The 22856-nt window shown below is 43.6% G+C and overlaps 1 protein-coding gene across 3 annotated transcripts in view; it reads right to left on the reverse strand.

Moving 5' to 3' along the window:
* Window positions 1-2636: 2636 nt before the first annotated feature.
* Window positions 2637-22856, reverse strand: part of CCDC136 (coiled-coil domain containing 136) — a 247716-nt gene continuing 227496 nt past the window's right edge. For all 3 annotated transcript variants that reach the window (XM_085653715.1, XM_085653713.1, XM_085653714.1), the window contains one exon: window positions 2637-4166. Coding sequence is in view for 1 of the 3 variants with exons in the window: in XM_085653713.1 (XP_085509839.1) it covers window positions 4074-4166 (93 nt within the window). In the remaining 2 variants the exon portion in view is untranslated. The remainder of the gene's footprint in view (window positions 4167-22856) is intronic.

Raw genomic sequence — 22856 nt, forward strand, 5'->3', positions numbered from 1 at the left:
GTCTCATGGTAGAATATTTGCACACACACGTCATTTTGTCTACCTTTGTTTTGGGTTGCATTGTCGATAGGTCTTGTCTGGTTTTATTCTTTATGCGATCTTTAGCTTGTGTTAGTATGTTTTCCGGATATCCTCTTGTTCTGAATCTTTGTAACATGTTTTTTTGTTGTTCTTTTTCTTATTCTACCATGAGCCAGCATTTCAAAAAAATAATCAAAAGACATTGGATTTTATTAAAATTAGAACAGGATTTTAAGAACATATTCATCCTGGAACCCGTGTTCTCATATACTCGTGGCAAAAATATAGGTGAACTCATTAAACATTCCGGCAAAGATACGCTCCAGACTTCATATAAAGGCACCATGCCATGCTGGAATTGCAACAACTGCAACAATATCATCAAAGGCACATATATTACTCACCCCATGAAAGGGCATAAAATTAAACTGCGCGTTACGGCAACTTGTGACACAACTAACATAATCTATATGTTGAAATGCCCATGCGGAAAAGCCTATATTGGACAAACAGAACGCAAATTGAAAGTCCGGATGAATGAACACAAAAGTAACATCAGGACTAAACAAATTAAATCAACGATGGCTAACCATTTTATTGAAGCACATCACCACACATCACCACATTAGTCAACTAAAAGTCTGTGTACTGGAGATTGTAGAACAACAGGAAGGCAGAGACAACCACAATTCATTACTTCAACAAGAGAATTTTTGGATATACCACTTAAATACCTTACAACCTAACGGAATGAATGAAAGAGTGGAATTTCAATGCTACTTATAATCACAAGTAGCTGACGCACGCATTTTGGTAAATTTCCCGTAGCTATCCACATTAAGAACTTGGGATTAACTACTATAAGGTTATTCTGGGCATCATATCGGACTGCTAGCAATATATCGTTATGCTAGCAATATATCGTTATGTTAAATTTATTAGCTTGTACTGATTTTTGTTAATCGATCATCCACAATGATTACATTTTGTATAGTGAAATGAATATCCGTAACAGTATATAACCCAAAGAAAGGAGTATTGAACATGTTCCTAATTAATATGCCAGGATCATACTCTCATATTGATTTTCAATAGCATCATTTATATTTAAAAACCATTGCTGACAACATCGAGGGTATTGCATTTATATAGCTTTATTAACACACGAAGCGGTTCTCAGTATCACAACACCAGTCCTCCTTTCAGAATTAGTTTAGTATGTGAGCGCGTAAATACGTCATACGCCATTCAATAGGAAGCCACGGTATCACCATAACACATACGGCAGCTTCCGGAGAGAGAAGCGCGTTACCTTGTAACACCGGTAAGACAAATACCATATGGCTTTGGGTTAACTGGGCACTTTCAATCGTAATTTGGCGCACATCAGTAATGATAGCATGACACAGTTAATACCTGCACGGGATACTCTGACCAATTGCAATCCGACGTATTTCTTTTAGAATACCCCACACGCCGACACACGCACAAGATACTCTGATTTATTAGAATAGCAGTAGATAATGGATTACAAACAGAGGCGCATTCACTAACAAACACCTTGGTTTAAAGAATAGTTATATAGACACGATGTGGTGAACTTTCATAGAACTCACTAGGCACCCTTTGAGGCATGGTGTGGTAACGATAGTGATTCAGGTGTAAATTACCCATACTATACATATATTAATTTTGATTCTAATAGACTTTCCCTGATGAAGGCTTTCAGCCGAAATGCATTGGAACGGTGAACAAGATATTGCATTGATTAATCCAGAAACATTGCATTTTGGGAAATGAAGTTTTTGAACAGAATATCTCTGATTGTGGTAATAAACAACCAAGAATATTTTCGCAAAAGAACCAATTGAGAAGTGCGTTTTTTGAAGAATTGAACAACTGTCTTTGTAATTATAGCAGAGAAGACATTTGTCATATTGTTTGTTGTTGCGCAGCTCTAGTGATCGAACGAAAAAGTTTGTTGAGACACTATTTTAATCGCAATACTATCCGCACATGTCGTCAAGCAGCTATTGCTGCTCTTCATAGAGAGGATTTAATTTTTGGTGCGGAGTTTTTAAAATGTATGTTTATTGCCCAAGGAAACTTAAAAAGTGCGGATAGTAATACCTGCCAAAAGGAAATTAGCTCATTCACGAAGCACAAATACAAGAGAGATAATCTGTTTAACGGGCTATTCTGAAAGATGATTATTCAGGAAGGTTTTTTTACAAAAAGCACATAGCACTTTAACTCCCTGGATAAATCAAATTTCTTTATTAATTCCAGGGTAGTCATAATTAAGTGTGAGGGTATTAAATCACGGGTCTAAAGGGTACTTGAGGAATATTAGGGCTGTTACTTTACTGACTACTTTATATGGTCTAACTAGAAATAGGTAAATAGGCGTAAGTTTGATTATTCTAATAAAGTCTGTTAACCTCAAGACTAATATATAGACTTAGATTCCTGTGGTATTCTTTAGTGCACGAGGCACTTTGGTGGCTAAACTGTAAAACAAATGTTGTAAGGTTCAAACAACAATTTAAATAGGACTCTATAGGCTTATGGCACCTATTACGCACAATCAGTTCTATGAGATGACACCATTGTAGTTTGTGTTTTAAACCAGTTTTATTTAAGATGTTTTAAAATGCTACCTCTGTACAAAGTTTTTTTTTATTTCAGATGTTTCAAAATGCTACCTCTGTATGAAGTGTTTTTTTTATTTAAGATGTTTTACAATGCTACTTGTGTTCGAAGTGTTTTAACTGTGACAAAATGTCATTTTTAATTTAACTAAACAATACATTTATTCATTAATTCAAGTTACGTTTCTGTGTCAATACGTTTAACGCTTTGAACCTAAATGTAAATACATGTCTGTGAGTAGCATCACATCTTATGTGCAAATGTTCTTGTCAGTATATTTAAGTCAATATTTCACTGTAAATTCATGTCCACTGGTATATATTTGTATATAATGCAATTGACACACATGTGTGTAAATGCATATTTGTGTGTGAATACAAGTCTCTGGGTGAATGCATGTCTGTTGATGAAGTGTGTGTGTATGTGGCAATGCATGGCTGCATCATTGTGCGTTTGTCACTGAATCTCTGTTACCATTGCATGCTAATAAGTCAATGCATGTTTGTGAGTCGATAAATATATGAAAGTCAAAGTGTGTTTAACACGTTTGTAAATTCTGATATGTGTTTAATGCATGCATGAATGCATGTATCTGTGTTAATGTATGTCTGAATGCATATCTGCTGGTCAATGTGTGTAGCGATGTATCTATGAGCACTTGCCTGCATTAGTGTGTATTTATGTATTAAAGTGCATGATGCATGTCTGTATCAGCACGTGGCTGTTTGCCAGTGAATATTTTTGTGATCATACATATCCATGTGTTAATGCATATCTGTGTATCAACGCATAACTCTTGGCCAGGGCATGGCAGCATGTTCGCAGATGACATATGCATTGCTGTGTGCATGTGAACTGCAAGTGCAAACTTGTATGTCAGTGTAGGTCTTTGAGTCGAAGCATGACTGCATGCCAGTGCATGTATGTGAATCAGTGACGTCTGTGTGTCAGTGCATCTCTGTCTGACGGTGCACGTTAGCCATCGTTGCATGTCTGCAGGTTAATGCAAGTCTGTGTGGGAGTGCAGGTGCATGCAACCATACTTGTCCTATTTGATTTGCATGCCTGCACGTCTTTGTATCAATGTGTGGAGCAAATGTGTGTGTCAATGCATGTCTGTCAGAGTACATCTGTGCCCGTGCACGCCTGCATGTCAATCCCTGCTATGTGTCACTAAAGTCACTGCGTGTCTTTCTGCTCATGGATGTTTGTGTCAGTGTATAGCTGTGTATCATTGCACATCGCCGTGCCGTTGCCTGTCTGCGGGTCTCTGTTTTGGTGTGTGTCAGCTCATGTTTGCATTTCAGTGCATATCTGGACGTCAGCAGACGCCGGTGTGTTGCTGCGGGTCTGTAGATGCGCGCAGACCTCGTTGAGTGCTGAAAGGGCTTCCGGGATCCTCAGTCCAGCGCTTTTTTCAGGCCTGGGTACAGGATGACAACAGCTGTCGCTATGGCGAGGACCACGAGCGGCCTCCACGCTCCGGAGGGACCCTGCGGAGAGAGGTGAGAGAGCAGATGTAAGAGCAGGGCCCAAAATAAACCGCACCGCCTCAGAACCCACTGTTTACTCAGGCGGCCCTGACCCCCGCCGCTGGGGGGGGAGCAGAGACAGGTGTTGTGGCCAACTGGTCCTCACTGCATAGAGGCAGTCCAGGGCCTGAACCTGTCTGTGTGTGCTTAACTCCTGTCCCTGGGAATGGAGAGGTCAGGGGGCATCAAGGGGAGGGGCAGCACGACGTCACACAGCTCGGTCAGCAGTGAGGCAAAAACCAAACACAGGCCCCTTGCTTCCCACAGGCCTCACGTTGCATTCAGGGGGTTCACACCTTTATACAGAAACCATTTTTGTTAAGTAAGAACAGAACATGGGCAACTAATAAGAGACCCACGAGGTAAGTGATTGCAAAATACAAGAGTTGTGACCACACCAGGCAACACACGCCTCAGACCCACGAGGTGATTGATTGCAAAATACAAGAGTTGTGGCCAGTCCAGAGAACACACACCTCTTATTGAACGCCAACACAGAAATATACCACAAAGAAAAGGGCAACCCCTCCCTCCCCTGCTCAAAGTACCTCCCGTCTCTTGCCCTTTACTCTATCTCCCAAGGCATAGCACAAAATCATAACCCTCCAGGCAACATCATTAAGGGACACGCAAGATTTACTTCATCTTGTCTATAACTGCTTAGCCACAAGCGCACAAAAACTCAGTTTAATGGGGAAACAGTCTATACAATGCGGGCTGAGCCAAGCGTGCTGTTTCCCAGCAAGCGTAACGACGCTTGCCTGAACCGCGCATCTGCCTTAACCACGCATATGCATGGTTTAGGAAGATAGCGGTGTAGTGTTCTGATGAGCGGGAGAAGAAGAGGTGTTGGAACAGGAAGCTCCGGATGCGGACAGGTAAGTGGGGCTGAGCCTGGTTCGCGGGGGATAGTTTTTAGGGGTGTGGTCGGTTTTAGGGCTTAGGGTGGGGGGGTAGGGTAGTTTTTGGAAGGAGGGCAGGGTTTTAGGGCTCAGGGTGAGGGTAATTTTCAAGGAGTGGGGGGTAGGAGTACTTTTAGAAAGGGGGCAGGGTTTTAGGGCTCAGGGCAAGAGGAAGGGGAAGGGGTAGTTTTAAGGGTAGGCAGGGTAGGTTTTAGGCCTCAGGGCAGGGGAAGTGAGGTAGGTAGAGGATTTTAGGGCTTAGGGCAAGGGCGGGGGAGGGGTAGGGCTAATCTTTAGCACGTATTTCACTTTACCAATAATGCCTTTATCTCAAAATTGCATGGTAAAGGAATGCGTTGTTTAGAAGAATTCATGTTTAGGACAGCGTTGTAGAGGCAAGCGCGGTTCAGCCATGCGTGCCTCTGTCATCCAAACAGTTCAATTACATAGTTTGGGATTACTGAAGGTATCAGGAGTCCTCACATTTGTTCTGAGCAGTAAGCAAATAATTATCATAATTCAGATTAAACTTAATCCTTAAAGTAAATAAAGTGATTAATTGCAAGTTAAGTATAAGTGGCTATGGAAACAAAATGAGGATACAGGGCAGAGAGATAGAAAAAAGCTACGTGGTATTGGTTAGTTGCACAGTCCTCAGTATAAATGACTCAGTTCAATGACATTATCTTGCGTATCATCGCGATACATCATTTGTATTAAGTTTGGTTAAGAACATCGCGATACATCATTTGTATTAAGTTTGGTTAAGAAAGAACAATTTAAATGACCATTAGTGTCTGCCCATCTCACGTTACATTCAAATGTTTTTAGAAATTTGTCTTTATTACATCTCGCTCAGCTGTGCATCATTGTTTATTACTCTTATAATGTCTTTCTTCATAATAATAAAGGTCTGAAACTTGCTGAAGCCAGACATCCATGTCAGGGTAATGAGTGTCTCGCCATTAGAGTGCAGATAGATTAGCCAAATGTGTGAAATCATGTTTCTGATTTTTGGTGACCCCATTATCATCCATTTTGGATCGAATTTGATAGGGGAACAAACAAGAAAGGAAATGTTGTTCAAAACTGTTTTCAAGTATATGTTTAAAACCAAGGAAAACGTTCACTCGCACAGCAGCATAGAGCTAGGATCTTGGACATTGCCAAGCTGAATGTGAACTCTGGGACCTCTTCAGAATCTTTGCAGGGAGGAAATAAAAATCAAATAATATTTTGTATTGATGGAATTGATGCTTTTATAGGCTGATATTCGGAAAACCTTGTCACACAATTTGGAAAAATTATCTAGGCTAGTTTTCATATTTAGCTGGTCGGACCATTTCATGGCCAACAGAACATTCTGATCCTCTCGGCTGCTACAGGATGCCTGGTAGTACCGATATTCTGAGCTGTGGAGGTTTATATATGATCAGCCGGATCTCTGGTGACAACAGCTGGTTTAGTTTTAGTGAGGAAGTCACAGATCTGTAAACATATAAAGAATTTGTGGAGTGGTATCGCAAATTCACTGCAAAGATTCTGGAACGACTTACAACGCCTTGGTCATATAGCTGATGGTGTAATTGCAGGTCTGATTTTGACCAATGCAAAAGTGTAGCTATCTCAAATATCTTAGGAAATTGAGGTTTATTCTTGATATGTATAAGGCCTTGAAAGAATGGAATTCTTTGTCACTGGTTCAGTTCAGGCCATACATGGCACAGATCGGCAAGTCCCTTAAATGTAACATTCTTGACGTGGAATCGAGGGTTATTATACCCACAAAGATATAGTTGGGAAAAGGAGATTAAAAGTATATGTTCATGAAGGAGAAATTACATGAGTGATCGTCTTGTATTAATTTGGTTAGTTTCTTGGCTAAGGAAACCCTGTAATATAGCCCTAAGTTGGGGAGTGTCCAACCCTCTTCCCCAACCAGCAATTGTAGAAGCATAGTGTGTACCATGCTTATGCATGCATGAAAATAAAGGATGGGATGTCTACTTCAATCCTCTTAAAGAAAGGCGACAGAAGGTACACTAAGAGGGCACAAAAAATAATGCAATCTTGGGAGGAGTACTATTTTCGAAAGGTTTAATTAACTAATCAGTGTTAAAGGAAGATTTTCCAATTTTTTTTAAGTGGGCCATATCTTAGATTACAGGTTCATAAATTAGGTCTCTGAATTTAAAATACCTTAGCGTTAGCCGGATGCCTAAATATGTGAGTTGAGGTATGATTAAAGATCCTGAAATATCTTCAAGTCTAATAGGTGCCTTTTATTTGTTAAGTTTATTTCCTGAGAAACAGCAGAAAACGCAAGATTGATATTTGATGGCTGGGAGAGCTTGCGAAAAGTCTGCATCAGTAATTAGAACATTGTTGAACTAAGACAAAACTTTGGAAGTCCCTTTGGAAAGTACTGTTGGAGGGGATGTTAGGGTAGAGAAATTGGAAAGTGTTCCATAAAGAAAAGGAAGCACTGGACAGCCCAGTTGTGAGCACAAAGAAATGTTGAAAGGGACTAAAGATTGACTGTTGGTTGTAAATATTGTGCGGGGAGAGTGATAAAGGGCTTGGGTCCATCTAATGAACTGTGCCAGGAAACCCACCCGTCTCATCGTGCCAACAGGAATATCCACTCCACCCAGTTGAAGACCTTTTTGGTATCTAAGTCAATCAGCGTTATTGGGAGTTGAGTTGTTTGAACCAAGTCGGTTATAAAGTTGGTGTCGCCTGTGATGTCTTTGCCTCTGCAAATCAATGTTGCCAGGATGAGTAATGCTACCATAACCTTACCTTACTAGTTGGCTAGTAATCTGGTATATATCCTATTGTCGGCATTGTGTAATGAGATTGGTCAATAGCAACCGAGTGCTAGATTGGGTTTAACTTTTTTCCAGAAAAAACATTGTTCAAGGTGGTTGGCACGATGAGGGACCCATGCAGGATGTCTTAAATTAGACAGAGTCTTTTTGAAGCTGACAGCATTCATTAGGTAAAGCATGGGTACCAGCACCATTAGTGAATGAGGCACTTGAAATGACTTCTAATAACTTATCTAGCTTCTCCGAGCCAATTAGCTCTTCAGTTTGTTCAGAGGAAAGCGATACATAACTGCACCTAAGCATTGCTCTGAAGAAGGCTGACGTCTGTTTGTCATTCATAGTGTATAACTACTGAACATTTTAGGTGAAGAAGATGTGTGTTTGTTACCATCTCTATCTACAACTTCCATAGTATTAAGGGCATCCCGCTTCTGACCTGGGGCCAGTGTCTGGTGCACTGCGCAGGAAGGGCCGAGTTCTTTCCACCCTGCACCACAGGACCTCGGCGCAACATTCTGTCCCTATGCCAGCACCTTCCCTCACAGGGACCAACAGGTTGTGTTGTCAAGCAATTGATAAGCTGCTTCGGTGAAAAGTATTTCAGGAGCTCATAGAGTGGCTACTACATTATTACTGGAACAAGTGAGTATGGCTGACATAGGTTTAATGTTACTCAACATTGTAATTCTCAGGAAGGAAGCTGCACTGATAATGGGTTGTACAAACACTGAGCGGCATGACTGCCCAATTTTTAGGGCCCGATTAGGATTTGGGCAGAGCATTATCTAGGGGTGGATCCCACCCGTCCAATCCCAGGTGCCCAGTGTTTTCATAGCTGGAATTACCAGGTGAGTGAACTACAGCCCACCGTTACCAGGTGTGAGTCCCTACCCAGTGAAACCACTGGGAATCGGGGCAGAAGCAATGCACAAAGGCTCATGATAGCCCCCAGGTATACCCCTCCCACAGCGCCCCCAGCAGGCCTGAAGGCTGCCCTGAGCACCAACACCCTCCTCCCCAAGCCACGACTCAAGCACAGCAACCCACTCTGGCGCCCCTGCACACTTTTAGTGCCTGCTTAGAAGACCAGCAAAAAAATGAGCAGTATAGTTCCTAGAATCCACAAAAACCTGCAGTTTTACATGCGGTCATTCTGGGTCGGTATGGTTATTCCCCATTCTGATAATTAAAACGCATAATGGTTATAAACTTGTGGGAATATACCAGCCAGAATTGTTTCTTCCGGCCCTGGTAACTTCTCACAGAGTTTACGAAATTGGGTACACAGTACAGCACTTCTGCACTGCAATGGACAGTACCAGCACTTCTGTGCAAGACTGACACAAATTTAATTGGAGTGCACCAGCCCTTCGCTACAATACTATCATATGTTTAATGCAGTGCTTAATTTGAGCTGGTGGTTTCCGGTGCGCCGCACAGTCACTTAATTGTCAGCACCGGCGCTTGTGGCAGTGTACCACAAGGTGCCACTGTCTCATATGACCACAAAAGCAGTCAATTATTATTTCAGTATACATTAAAAATGACTATTACCTGCTGCCTAAGCCATTCTTTTAGCTTAGGCAGCCTGGAAAAGTCCCAATTGTCACACTTGTAAGAGTGTGATAGTAAGTAGTTGTGTTGTGTTGTTGCTATCATTGGCAACGCAGACAGGAACAATGTGTGGTGAAAGCTGCGGCGGCCTCCTCCCTGGCACTTGGTTTTTATTTTATTTTTTTACAAATTAAGCTCTGGTTTCATCTTTTTGCACGAAGCATCTATTAAAGGATACACATTTGCACTTCGGTATATCATTTCACTTGGCATTTTCAAATATGCACAAATGTAAATATTTAAATCTTACGATACAAAGTTCAAAGTAGGGCCGGAGTTGACACTCACAACCCACTTTTAAAACATCACCGCATTTGTTCTGACTCCATATCCAGCCCTTGAAACATCTGAATTGAGAAATTGGGACCACATTATCACAGTGCGACACACAGGGTATACAGTTCTTTATACTCCTGGGTGATAACACAATTCACATCGTTCTGGTGTGCCAAAGGGATAGGGTGACCAGGCGTCCTGGATTTGCCCGGACAAGTTTTTCGCCAGCTGTCCTGGCAGATTTCAGGAAATTAAGCTCATGTTCCGGTTTTTAGAGAGGGTCGCCTGAAAACGATGGGAGGTATATTTTGGAATTTGGAAAAGCATAATTAGTTAGCACCTATTATAAGAAAGCATTAAATTAACAGGCAAGGTACTTGCTCTAAAAATGACATTGTACGTATGTTCTTACTTTTCGGCTCTAAAATTCTGGCCACCCTACAAAGGGACCATTTTTTGTACCGAGTACATCTGCCTTAGATAACACAAGGCACATGTGTGGGGGGCTAACCTACAGTGTATAGATGGGTATGTAAATATGGAAGGATGTAAAGACTGCCGTAATTCCAGAAGACAGGAATTGTTTAACTTACGCGCAAGCCAATCGCCCGGTGAGTAAAAACACTGCCAGGTAAATGACAGCCTGGAGAAGGCGAGGGCTAGCATAGACCGTGCCGGTCACAGTAGTCCCCGGCCAGGTGAAGGGGGGGGGAGGCCGCGTCAGCAAATGACGCGATGCTCCCTCCCCCGCATCGACCAATGGGAGAGGCGGCCTCTTTGAACCGGAAGCACTTCGGTGCTTCCGGCTCGAAAACGTCCTGGGCTCAGGATGGACGTTTTCGAGCCGGAAGCACCGAAGTGGTCAGCCTGGGCGCCCTCCTTAAAAGGGGGCTGTGGGGAGCAGAACAGTCTCTTGTTCTTGTTCCCCACAAGGAACATCCACCGGGCCAGCTGCGGGCCCGTAATCTGTTTTTCTTTCCCACCCACCATCCCCTAAGGCAGTATTGTTGGAAGGTTTGTTTTTTGGTTTGTGTGTTATGGATAACTATCTTTTGTTTCCCTTTTTCCAATTTATTTGCAGGTAACAAAGTGATTGTATGTAATTGATTCTGAATTAACGTATAAACAAAAGCATGAGGTTGAATTTCTCTTTTAGTTAGATATTGTCGTATTTAGTGGTGTCTCTGGTCAGGCGGTAAGGTCATGATTGGTAGGCATAGTCTTCGGTCCTTAGCGGTCAGCACCATGTAACTCCAGGGGTAGTGACAGCTGGTAAGTAGGCTGTCATAGTGGGTCTGGGGCCACCCCCGCACGTGCATCAAGGCGACATTATGCAGAAGTCTGCAGCCCCCCGTAATGGAGTTTAAGGCACAGGGTGTAGGGGGGGCCCGGGGGAAAGTATCCATCCGATAAGCTGTACCCCATGCGCAACCTTATTCCAGGGGTAGTATTTGGTAGTACACTGGGACCGGGGAGCTGCCAGTCATTGACTTTGCCGTAGGCTCTAGATGGGACACGCAGAAACTAAATACATGCATTGATAGATGTACGGTAGGAGTGTCTTGTGTATTAGACTGTGTTAAGGTTAGCCCTGGAATATCTGTCTATCAAATGTATCTGTACTTTCTGCGTAAAGTTCTGTATATAATGTTTTAAAAATTGTTTGTTAATTTTTAATACATACGGCCGGGGGGTTACACCCCCCTAATCCCCAAATTATATCATTTTGGTGTGGTTTCCAATACTGTTATGCTGGGGGGAGGGAGGTGCCATCCATAACCCCAGAGTCTGTAGTTGGAGTAGGGGACATAGGTAAGTACCAGACCATATGAGTCCTATATAGGGGATGCCCTTTGCGGCTCCACGCTGCGGCTGCTGCTGAGTGTGACTCCATCAGCAGCAGGGGAGTCCCGGGATGCGTGATGCAGTCAGCCAGGAAAGCTCTTGGTCCCCCAAGAACTTAGTCAGTCAGGATTCTGGAGGTGTGAGTCAGCCATGATTGACATGCTCCCAGCCGCCACAGTATGCAATCCAAGCGGGAGACAGAGCTGTCACACAACCCCAGAAACGAGAGCGTGGGGAAATGGCTGCGGGTTGTGACTTTACCTTTTATTGAGCTCTATCACCAGTCATTGTAATTAGGCACTTGTATAGCACACAACCGTCCATTAGTAAGGCATCACAGTGCTTTCAGTAGTCTAGGGGTGACTTTCCAAACAGCTTTCTATCGCACATCCGCAAATCTTTCAGTTTACGGCCCCCATCCAAGTGCACTCTGGGATTAACCCTCTAAACTGCCTTGCCTACTAGAGGTTGACTAATGGAGAAAAGAGCACTTCCTCGACAGAATACTTCTGCTGGCTCTCTGCCAGCAAGTCAGGGATAGGAGCTGGGCTTTCCTAGCTCAGATGAACCCCTTCTGGTAAAAGTACAGCTCCATGTCTGCTCAGGCACGAAAAAGCATAATTCACAGACAGGACGATAGATTCAAATATACCCAGTGTAACTACCTGCACCAAACCTATTTATCCTGAAACACATTGTCAAACTAACGCGAAAAGAGAATATTACATGGCCGACATGTCACACTGGCGAAGCAGGCTTTTTCCACATGATGTGGGCCTGCACACGGTTCATGGAATATTATAAATCACTTGTGAATACAAGAGCAGACATAACAGTATCCTATGTACCCCACTAGGATCAATGACCGAGAAAACAGGAAACATCTGTTACAACACAGGCATTATATAGTAGTGCCTTTACAACGCAGACAGTACCACGGCTGCGATGTTACCACGAGTTCCAATACAAAGCAAGTCATTACAGCGACTTGCCTTAGGGAATGCGGTGTTGGACTGGTGTTGGGTTTTAAGTCCAACACCTTCCCTACTGACACACTGACTGGAGTTGGAATAGTAATTTAAACTATTCCAAAGTCCAGCGCTTCCCTAAAGCAAGTCATTGTAATGATTTACATTGTAATGGAACTCGTGGTAATGACACAGTAGTGGTATTGACTGCATTGTTGAGCCACACGTAGTTTTGGTATGCGTGGTAACCGGTGCTATTCTGAGAAAACACAGGCACACGGACAGGATCATAGAAGTTGCGTACACACTGCCGAGGGGAGAATTACCACGGGGTGGAAAGGTACAGCGGGGAGGAAGAGCTGAGATTGGAACATGGGACTCTCTCCTGGAAGAACTCACTAATAAAACAGACATGAGACCACCATGAAGACGTACAAACACTAACTCCCTTAGCACAGAGCACATCGAAGTGAAGGCATGAGTACCGCACAAGTATTACTTGGTAGGAGGAAAATCACCCCTTCTTCCCTCTCTACAACAGGCTACACAAAAGCTGGAATTCCCCAAAGTGCAAAGACCAGTCTGTGTCAACGACTGCCGGACTCCATACTAGCTGATCCCTAGTTGTGGTTGTTACAGGCCCTCTGAATACTGCCAAACCTGGTGCAAGTGTGTTAAAGAAGTGTGACTCAATGGATTCCACTGCGTATGACAAGCACAGGATGTAACACATTGTAAAACAATAAAGAGTCATAAAAAAAGACATGAAAAAGTAGCATCATTATCAGAGTTGACAGTTTCAGGAGATGATTTGCGTGGAGTAAACGCTCGATCATTAGCCTGCCCATCCTTGCCAGGGGTGTCAGAAAATGCAGGTTAGGCTTTTGCATGTAATTCAGGACTTTTGCCATGCTTTCTTACATAAGTGTAATTTGACATACCTTTCTCTTGCAAGTATTACATCATGATTGAGAAAAAGGTATGCAAAATATGCAATCACATACACAACACCCATGTGTTACCAGTGTGACACAATTTCACAGTACTTGCAATGCTTTTCATTTTGTCATTAATGTACCCTTCCCTCATGACTATGGTGTTTCTTGAGTCACTCCTAAAGAAGGTAATGCATAGCATGTTTTGCATACAAAATGTTCACGAATTTTTTGGCCTGTCAGCCTTACAATTAATGCCTAAAATATTAACAATAATAAATACGTTTAAAACACCTTAGAACAACCAACATGCTATCAAAGGGCCAGCGCTTCATAAATATTACAATAAAATGACATGATTTAGTCTACATCTAAAATTTACAATTTACAAAAATACAATTTTACATTTAAAAACTGTACAAACATAAATCCCCTGTCTTTTTACTGACACATGTTTCTACCATCAGTAAAAGTGTCTCTGGAAGACTACGACAAGTAGATTAGCCTTGTTACCACGATAATCGCAGCACAGCTTGGCAAGGGTATATACAAATTTGAAAGCATCTCCCCACTGGATCAGTATACGATTAGGTAACTAACTACTACCATGGAAGTTAGTTCATGCTGATAAATGGTACTTTGTTAGTGCTTCATTTACAACTGCTATACATTGAGGTCTGCACATCTTCCCCTAGTTCTGTCACCAACATCTCCTTCATGCATGGCCAAACTGACCATAGAAACAGGGCTGCAGAACTGAAAATAAGTTGATCATCTGTACTAAGGCAGAAAGCTAGTACAGACCTGGTGGATCTGTTCTTATACAATCCGAACAAGGGCAAAAGCCTTCTTGTGTGCACGTGTATGTGTTTTGTACAAAAAAGCAATAAGTGCAATAAACTGTCATTTCCCCCAAACATAGTCACAAACTTCTCTTCCTTTATCAAGCACTGCGCATTTAACAAGATATTCTCTGGTATTCACTTTTTTGACCAGAAAAGACTTTATGCATTCGCCTCCCAGACCATATATGACTAGCTGTATTGTTAGTGGGAAGTGCCATTATTGCTTGCACAATAGAGGTCTCTACCCTTTGCTTTACCAGTGATCTCCATAACTGTGTTCGATCCACAAGGTCAAATGCTGATTTCAAATCAATAAAAATCAAATATAACAATGATTTACTTCTGAATACATACTTATATTTAATCTTATTTAGGCGAACTGCTTGGTCCATAATTCCAACCCTAGATCGAAAACCAGCTTGAGCTTTGGTTAGAATGTTCTCCATTTTCACCCAACCTTCAAGTCAATTTTAATAAGACTTTATCAAATATGTATCTAGTTCCTCCCAGCATGAAGATTAACTGGTAATGGGAGGGATAGCTCCCATTACCCATTTTTAGGTCTCGGCTCGAAGGCTGCGCTTGCGCAGTCTCGATCCGAGATTTAATGACTTGGAGAAGAGGGGCTTGAACCCGCCCCTCTTCTCCCCTGTTCTCCATTGGCTGGCCTCTTGAATGCTGGCCAGCCATTGGAGAAGAGGTCCGTCATTCCGATTAGGCCCCGTCCTTTTCGGATCGGGGGGCGTGTTTTTTTTCAAGAAGTCTAATTATCTCCTCCAGCCAATGGCAAGAGGAGATAAAAGCAAAACACGCCCCCGAATCCGAAAACGCCACTGCATTTCTCCGAGGCATTTCTCCTCTGCCTCGGAGAAAGGCGGTGGTGTTCTGTACCATGACATGCACTCCGACCATCTCTGGAGTGACTTGTTGCTGACGTCTGAACAAGCAGACCAGGCTTCTAATCCCGGCAGCCTCGACTGACAAACTTGTGCGCTCCTGGGCAGCACATCACGTCCCTGCGCAATGCTTCAATTATCTGCCAGAACAGCAGTGCATCGATCCTGAAAACCAGTGCTTCCTGCTGTTCCTCTCCAGTATCTTACATTTAGTGCAGCAAGTTAAATGCGACGCCGTCCCGTTAATCCATGCAGCGTGCTCTCGAGGACGTGGGTCCCACGTGGAGAGCAAGGAGGGGAGATGACAATGCTGGTTGGGGGGGAGAGGGGGTCGCCCTCTTCGGCTCCACACTCTGAAAGAGACCCGCCAGAGGGGCTGTCTCCCGAGGCCTGTGTAAGAGTGTGGGCAGCCGGACAAAGCAGAGACTTCACCCCCCGGCAGCAGGCGCAGGGACCCGCACATCTGCTTTGTGAGTTGAAAGAGCTAACTCCATTATCTGTGTTATTCCAGCGTCGGCCTCCCGTAAATGAAAGAAACCGAGCCGCTGCCCCTGCCTGAACAACACGGTCAGGGAAAACAGTCCCACGCACACACGGAGACGTCATCTGCCCTCCCCGTGCAAGGAATACAACGCGCTCCCACACATACACACAAAAACACACATGCTTACTCTTACTGTCAAAACACCCGCTTGTGTCTGGGCCTGGCCACACCGCAAAAACTCATGCAGGCAAAAGTGTACACAAGCTCAAACTTACACCCCCCTCATACACGCGATGCACGCATACACCTATCCACACACGCACGCCCTTACCTACTCCAGACTACTCCAAAAATACTCTTGCATCCAACACATACGCTCACAAAAAACATGCTGCTCTGCTAAAAGCACCTGGTGGATAGCTCAATGTAAAACGTAGAGCGCTGGGCAGAGCCCATCTTAATGTGTCGGCGCGTTTTTGTGTTTCTGTTTTGATTAATGGTTCTCCCCCTTTTATACCTGAGCATGCGAGAGCTCAGTGCACAGCACAATGTATACACAACATTGCTGAAATGCTTGGATGGTAGATGAGTTATGGCATGGAAGAAGCATCTCTCATGTCCGTGTATAAAGTTCGCTCTCCCTTCCCCACGCCATTAAACCGTCATCCCCCACAATCCTGAACAGAAAGGCACCGACAGGCACTGACACGACCGCGAGAGGCACCCGAGCCGTGCCGGGCATCCCGAGCTGGGAGGGAGGGCCTCTCTGAAGAGGGGCCGGGCCATCCCTTCTCTGTCCCAGCCCTGCTTGGCTCCACATTCTTCCCTGGCAGTCCTGCGCACATGGTCTGGTGGCTGTCGGTGGCTTCATCCACCTCGCTGACTTGTGAGATGTGCTGGCAGGAGCCACGCACCCTTCAGGAAACCTGATCTGCCTCCTCGGTAGACTCCAGCGAGCTTTGAATTATTCATTTATATATTTAGATGTTTTGTAAAGGGCCGATTGTCCTCTTGCCATAGCTTAAAGGAGGTGTGGCGCTTTGGCCAGAGCGGCGGACTCGGAGTTGGGGCTCACTGTTCGATCCCGGTGCTGGCAGCAGCTCAGCTCAGCATCATTGGACTCTGGGCAATAGGTCAATTAATCTCCCCGGACAGCGCCTGGATACCCTTAGGGGTGATACGTTTGCACTTTACACATGGGTAATAATAATTATTTATTATAACTTCGGATCGCAGAGGGGTAACTTATTGTCCTATTCCGTGCAACAGTTCCGTTGTCTGTGTGTGGGTAACTGTGTGTGTAGGTGGCTCTATGGGTGGCTCTATTTGTGTGTGGGTTGCTCTATGTGAGTGGCTCTGTGTGGGTGACTCTGTGTGTGGGGGTGGATTTGGGTGTGTGGCTCTGTGTGTGGGTGCAAATGCAATAGGTCTCTCATTTGAGAAATCTCTCCAGTTGCGTTTCCACCTTGGACCCTTCATGGGCTCAGTCGAGTTTTACCAGAATATTCTCAGAAACTCTGCTTGGAGGACATCATCGTTGCCCACCCAAACACTGCAATACATTCCCCATGTAATTTGTTCAGAGACCAACATATTTCTGGAAGTCCTTGCTCAGAGTTTGCTAGATTTTCCTAAAGTCCGTGCAATGTTCCGCACAATCTCCTTCTGCGTGTAGCGATTTTTTCCCGCAAGTGCTTGAAAAGATTTACCCTCAAAATCTCGCCTTAAGGATGAACCGAAGGTTCGTCTTGACTCAAGTAGGGGGCGGCAGAGTTTGCCCGAGGTCGGCTGTGAACCTCACGCTGGCGTCCCACTACCGGAGACAAGCTGCGCCGTTCCCATGGAGTGTCTCGCGACAGCAAGGACGGACGCTCATTAGCATTCTGTGAGGCCCGTGAGAGTGTTTTTTGTATGCAACATTTGTTTGTCAATTATAGGATTAAATAACGCCAATTGCACACAGTGTCAAGTGCTATCATGGCACAGAGAAGTGTTTAAACTCTTATCGAGAACACGTCACGCTTGAAGGGGGTCTATTAATCATTTTGCCCAGAATCTCGGAATCTTGAAAGGCAGAGTTCTTCCCGTAGGAAATTCAAACTGGTGATTTCAGAGGTGCGCGTATATGCTCTCTACATGTGCTTAACCCACTGAGCTATCACCCTGATTGTTTACCAGCTTCGCAGTAATGCTGATGTTTCCGGATCTGAAAAGGAGTTTTCTTCCCCAGCGGAAGGACAAGGAGCTAAACGAGTCACATGCCTCAAAACAAGCATTTACAATGCAACGGTCTCGGCATTGTTAAAGTTAGAGCTATTGGCATTGCTCATGACAATGCCGTTTCTTTAAATGTTTTAAAAACAAAAACATAAATAAAAATAATGTCATGAGCAATGCCAATAGCTCTAACTTTAACAATGCCGAGACCATTGCATTGTAAATGCTTGTTTATAAGGGTACTAACATAGCTGAGCGCTAAGAAGGCTGAGAGGCTATTACTGGCTAGCGAAGAATTGAACACTTTTGTAAAAACACTATCCTGTGGATTTACCTGGTAGGAATCAATAGGCCCTAAATTTGGACCTGGTGCTCCATGTGTTTTTCATGCTGGCCAGTGCCCTTTCTACCTCTGGTATTAGACCAGTCATTACAGAATGAGCCTAGCTGGGCAACTGAAAACTACATGCACCATTAATGCCATGCTTGTATAGGTTCCCAAAATGTTTTACCCATACGGCACTCTTGCTTATTTACTGACTCTCTCTCATGGGTGACCACTTCCCAAAACCCTTTGGTATTTTTTGTATAAGTACTCTCCCAGAGCTCTGCCCATAATTCATTCTGTCCTGCCAACTTCTTTGTTTTAACATGGATGTATACTCTCTTCTACAGGTTCAGAAGAGCAGTTTGCACTGTATACTGAGGTGGTGCTGTACTAAGTCTTGTGAGACTTTACCCTCCATATAATGATAATCAGTATCATACCAACTGCAATAGTTACTTCTGGTGGCTTTGACCTTTTGGGGTCTATCAGTTTTGATCACAATTCCAATTCTTTGACCATGGAGACAAATGTGGAGAAAATATCGGGTTTACTGTGAATTGGAGAGTTTAAGATGGTAGCACCATATTTTGCCATAATAGGTTCAAATGACGGGATCACATTTAGATATTTTTTTTATCCCATCTTATGCTTCTCCTGTTGTTAACTAGAAGGATCTCAGGCCCGCACTCCACCCCTATTACATCTACTTGCATTGGGCTGCCACCTGCTTTTCAATCTAGTACTTACTACGATAGTATCATGATTTGGGGTGGGCAGTAAACTCCACTCCGCGGGTGGGGTTTGAGAAGTTTTGCCCCTCCGTGCTCGGCTTGGAGTGCGGAGCTTGACAAAAAAAACTCAGCCGACAGAGCAGAGTTTACCGGTATGGGTACGCTTAGCCACAAAATTAAATTATATGCCGTCTAGTGTCTAAGACAGCTAGCAAAACCAGAAATTCATCAGTGGAAGTGTTCACCTTCTTAGCCCTTCCACTGGGAGTGGCCATTGTACACCGTTTGGTGTGAGGGAGAAGGGAAAGAGGAGGGGCAGAAGTGAAGATAACAGAATTCCTTCCTGCAGAGAGAAGCCACTCCAAAGAAAAACTCTTCTTCTATAGATAGCTGACTCTGAGTCAGTTGAAGTCAAAGGACGGAGTCCCAGTTAGGACTAGGAGAGAGCCGGGATCACATTTAGATAGATGGGACGGGATGAAACTTTAAAGTATGGAGAAATGTTGTGGAAGAGACTAGGGCCATCCCACATGCAGTTCAGGTGCAATTTCCGTGCCCAAATGGATGCGCCTAAAATAAACCACAAGAAAGGATGGATCACATTTTAAGCAAAACCGCACACGTGGATCAAAATATTTGGTCATTTGGCTGTAAGTATCCATACAAGACATACACTGTTTGCCATTTTAAATTCGGGACACCACAGAAAGGGCCAGCAGTCTGCCAAGTTGGCACTAGCCAAAACACACTCAAGACCAATATCTACCACCAATGAAAAGCACAGCATACGAGACGCAAAACATATAACACAAACCACATTAAACTCAGGCAGGACAATAGGGCTTGTAAGTTATATACAAAATAAAACAAGCTCAATTAGGTACCAACACCGTTACATTTAAATAATCATTTGATTGGCGTTTACGGTGTGCATAAGGTCGACGATGTTTCGATCCCATAAAATCAATACTGGGATCATCATCAGGATGGAAAGTTACATGCCTGACAGAACAATTTACAGTGCTGGAATGCACAAGGCAAGCGGTCTTGTAATAATGCGGCAATTAGGGCATTTAAGGCATGCCAGGGTGATGAGAAATTGTATGCCAATTGGCTGAGCAGAGCATGGTATCACATGGGAGATGACGCATGTGAGCTAGAAAGAGAGAGGAGAAGTTAAGTGGACCGCGTTCACGTGTCCAATTTGGAGCCAGCCGCGTTAGGCGGAGGTACGATGACCTTAGTGTGGATCAATGCTGACTTGATCCAATGGTGAAGCAAAAGACTGCACTGCGATGGTGCATACAATGTGGGGGCGGCTGCGCTGGAAGGCACAATAACCTCAATATCCAGTGGTATCCGGATGAGCTTGGTGGAACTACTGTATTTGTAAAGCACATGCTATCAGCATTCTAAGTTGACCATGACATAATCTATTAATGATTCCCTTCTACCATTATCATAAGTCATTTTTGCTGGACAGTCAGTAGGAAAGCAACCATTAGTGAGCTGTAGCTGTTGGCTTGTTAAGAATGATGAGAAACTCTTATCTTTCTTAGATGTTTTAGTAAGGCTCATGAATGGGTTGGGAATACCTAGGCAATAATCTTCTGCCAGTACCTCTTCGTTGACAATAGCATCTGAGGGTTGCGTAATAAAGTCCCCACAGATTAATATCAAACACCTATACCCTTAACCTCTTTTTCTTTTTACTACTACTGTCATACTCATCTCTAATGTGATCAGTGTAGACGACAACATTTCCCCAAATTGCTTGAACCTCAGGTGCCCACCAAGGGGGAATATTTACATTCAAAATGTCAACCACACTAACTTCCTGATTTACATTTGTAAGCCTCACACGCAGCACTTTAGAGGAAAGGTTTGCCTCACCCAGTTGCTTCATCTTAAAAATTAACTTACAGGATACCCAAACTGATAGACCCCCAGCTGGGCCCCCCTTTGCTGAACATTTTTCAGGTATATTGAGTTCCATAAACCTACTTACATTACTTTCAGACGGAGCCCAGGTTACCTGGAAGCAGTATGGGGCATAATTATTAACACATTTTATCCAATCCCCATCCTCCAATTTACCGACTATCCAAGTGATGTTATAAGATAGACTGTGTAGGCGCCCCTCATTGACACAGTTCATCTCTTTATCCTCAGGGATGCCAAAAAAACCTTGACGTTATCTGTTCGCAGTTTACTCCTCATTAATCAGTCATACTGCTCCTTCACTGTGCTTCTGCTGACACTTGCCAAAGCTACGACTAGCCATGACCAATCATGACATCCTTGTGTATCCAATGCTTGAAAATGTGATTCTCTTTGAATGGTTGCTGGCAGTAATGCAAAGATTTTCCAAGCTAGCGTCTTTAGTATCCAGACAGCTATTCTCGTAATGCTCTGCTGAGGACAATGCTCACTTGAAACTGACAACCCAGTAGCCTCCCTTAGTGGCCATTTATTCCATAGTGGGTTTTTGCTCTTAATAAGATGCTGATGCCACAGGAGAACATCTACCCCCATTACATGGAACTCCTCCTGATGGGTTGGGGCTAGTTTACTTATGCTTAGTGCTGCAAACTACACTTTCTTTATTTGGACATTATTCAACCCAGGCATTACTAGTTGACTGGTTAGCGTAACTCTGTTTCTGTCCTTAGACGTTACTACCCTTAGCACAGGGATTGCGTAAAAGGGAGCTAATAGCCTAGATCCACTCAGTGGGCTGCTAAGGTCCACACCGGGAAAGACATCAATAAATTCCTAATCGCAGATCGTTATACTAGATCAATTATGAGCACTTTTCTCAAGCAGGAGTCATTGGTTGCAATTTCGTGATCTGCTTCATTCCCTGTCACAAAGGGGGAGGCTAATGGGTTTAATCTTTGTGGCAACCCAGTTGTATTTGGGTGCCTAGTGGCAGTGTAGTCTGCCTTTGTAGCTTCAACATCTTCAGTGGCCAATAACATGCTACTTTCCTCTCTTCCATTATAATTATCTTGTTTTGTTGCCTTCGAAGGAGGGGTTTCTTTTTCTGTTGCTTTTTCCTAGGTATTATTTTTTTGGGGTTCCCTGCATTAATCTTTCCCCACTTCACCTCCTTGTACTATATTTACTTTGCTTCCTACATTCTGCTGCACCATCGGTTACAAGATAGGGTAATTAGGTACTCATTCCTGATTGCCTCTGCCCCCTATAGCTTCAAGTCTTGTTTTGCTTTTGAGTTCGGGCTCCACTTTACCCATATGAAAATTAGAGAAAAACGCTTTAATGAGTATTCGGGATGGTTTATTTTCTTTTTGCTTTTTTCCCCCTTTTCTTCTATTTTTACTGCTTCCCTGGCTACCATCTCTATTAACCGGATCTCCCTGGTACATCTTGGTCTCCCTGTTATGATTAGATTCACCCTTTGCCTCTACTGTTACAAACCCTAGCCAGCACATAGTTTCTCCTTAACCCTTCTTACTGTTTCCCTTTGGACGTTTGCCACAGGTTTGGCTACTACAGACGATAGTTGCGTCATGTTTGGCTTTGGGTTGATCAGACTTCCTAACTGGTTGAGCTTTAACACCACAGGTGCCACTAGATTCAAGTGTTTTGGTGTAGTTAGACATTTTGACACCTGAGAGGCTACGTCGATGTTTTGCTCTGGCAATATTAAAGTTTGCAGTATCGAGGTCAGCCGAGAGGCTATATGCTCTAACCCTCCCACTGATTTCTCTATTATTAGGAGTATAGATGTCAAAACTCTTTGTACTGCATTTAAG

Source organism: Triturus cristatus, chromosome 4_1 (genome assembly GCF_964204655.1).
Source record: "Triturus cristatus chromosome 4_1, aTriCri1.1, whole genome shotgun sequence".
Lineage (NCBI taxonomy): Eukaryota > Metazoa > Chordata > Amphibia > Caudata > Salamandridae > Triturus > Triturus cristatus.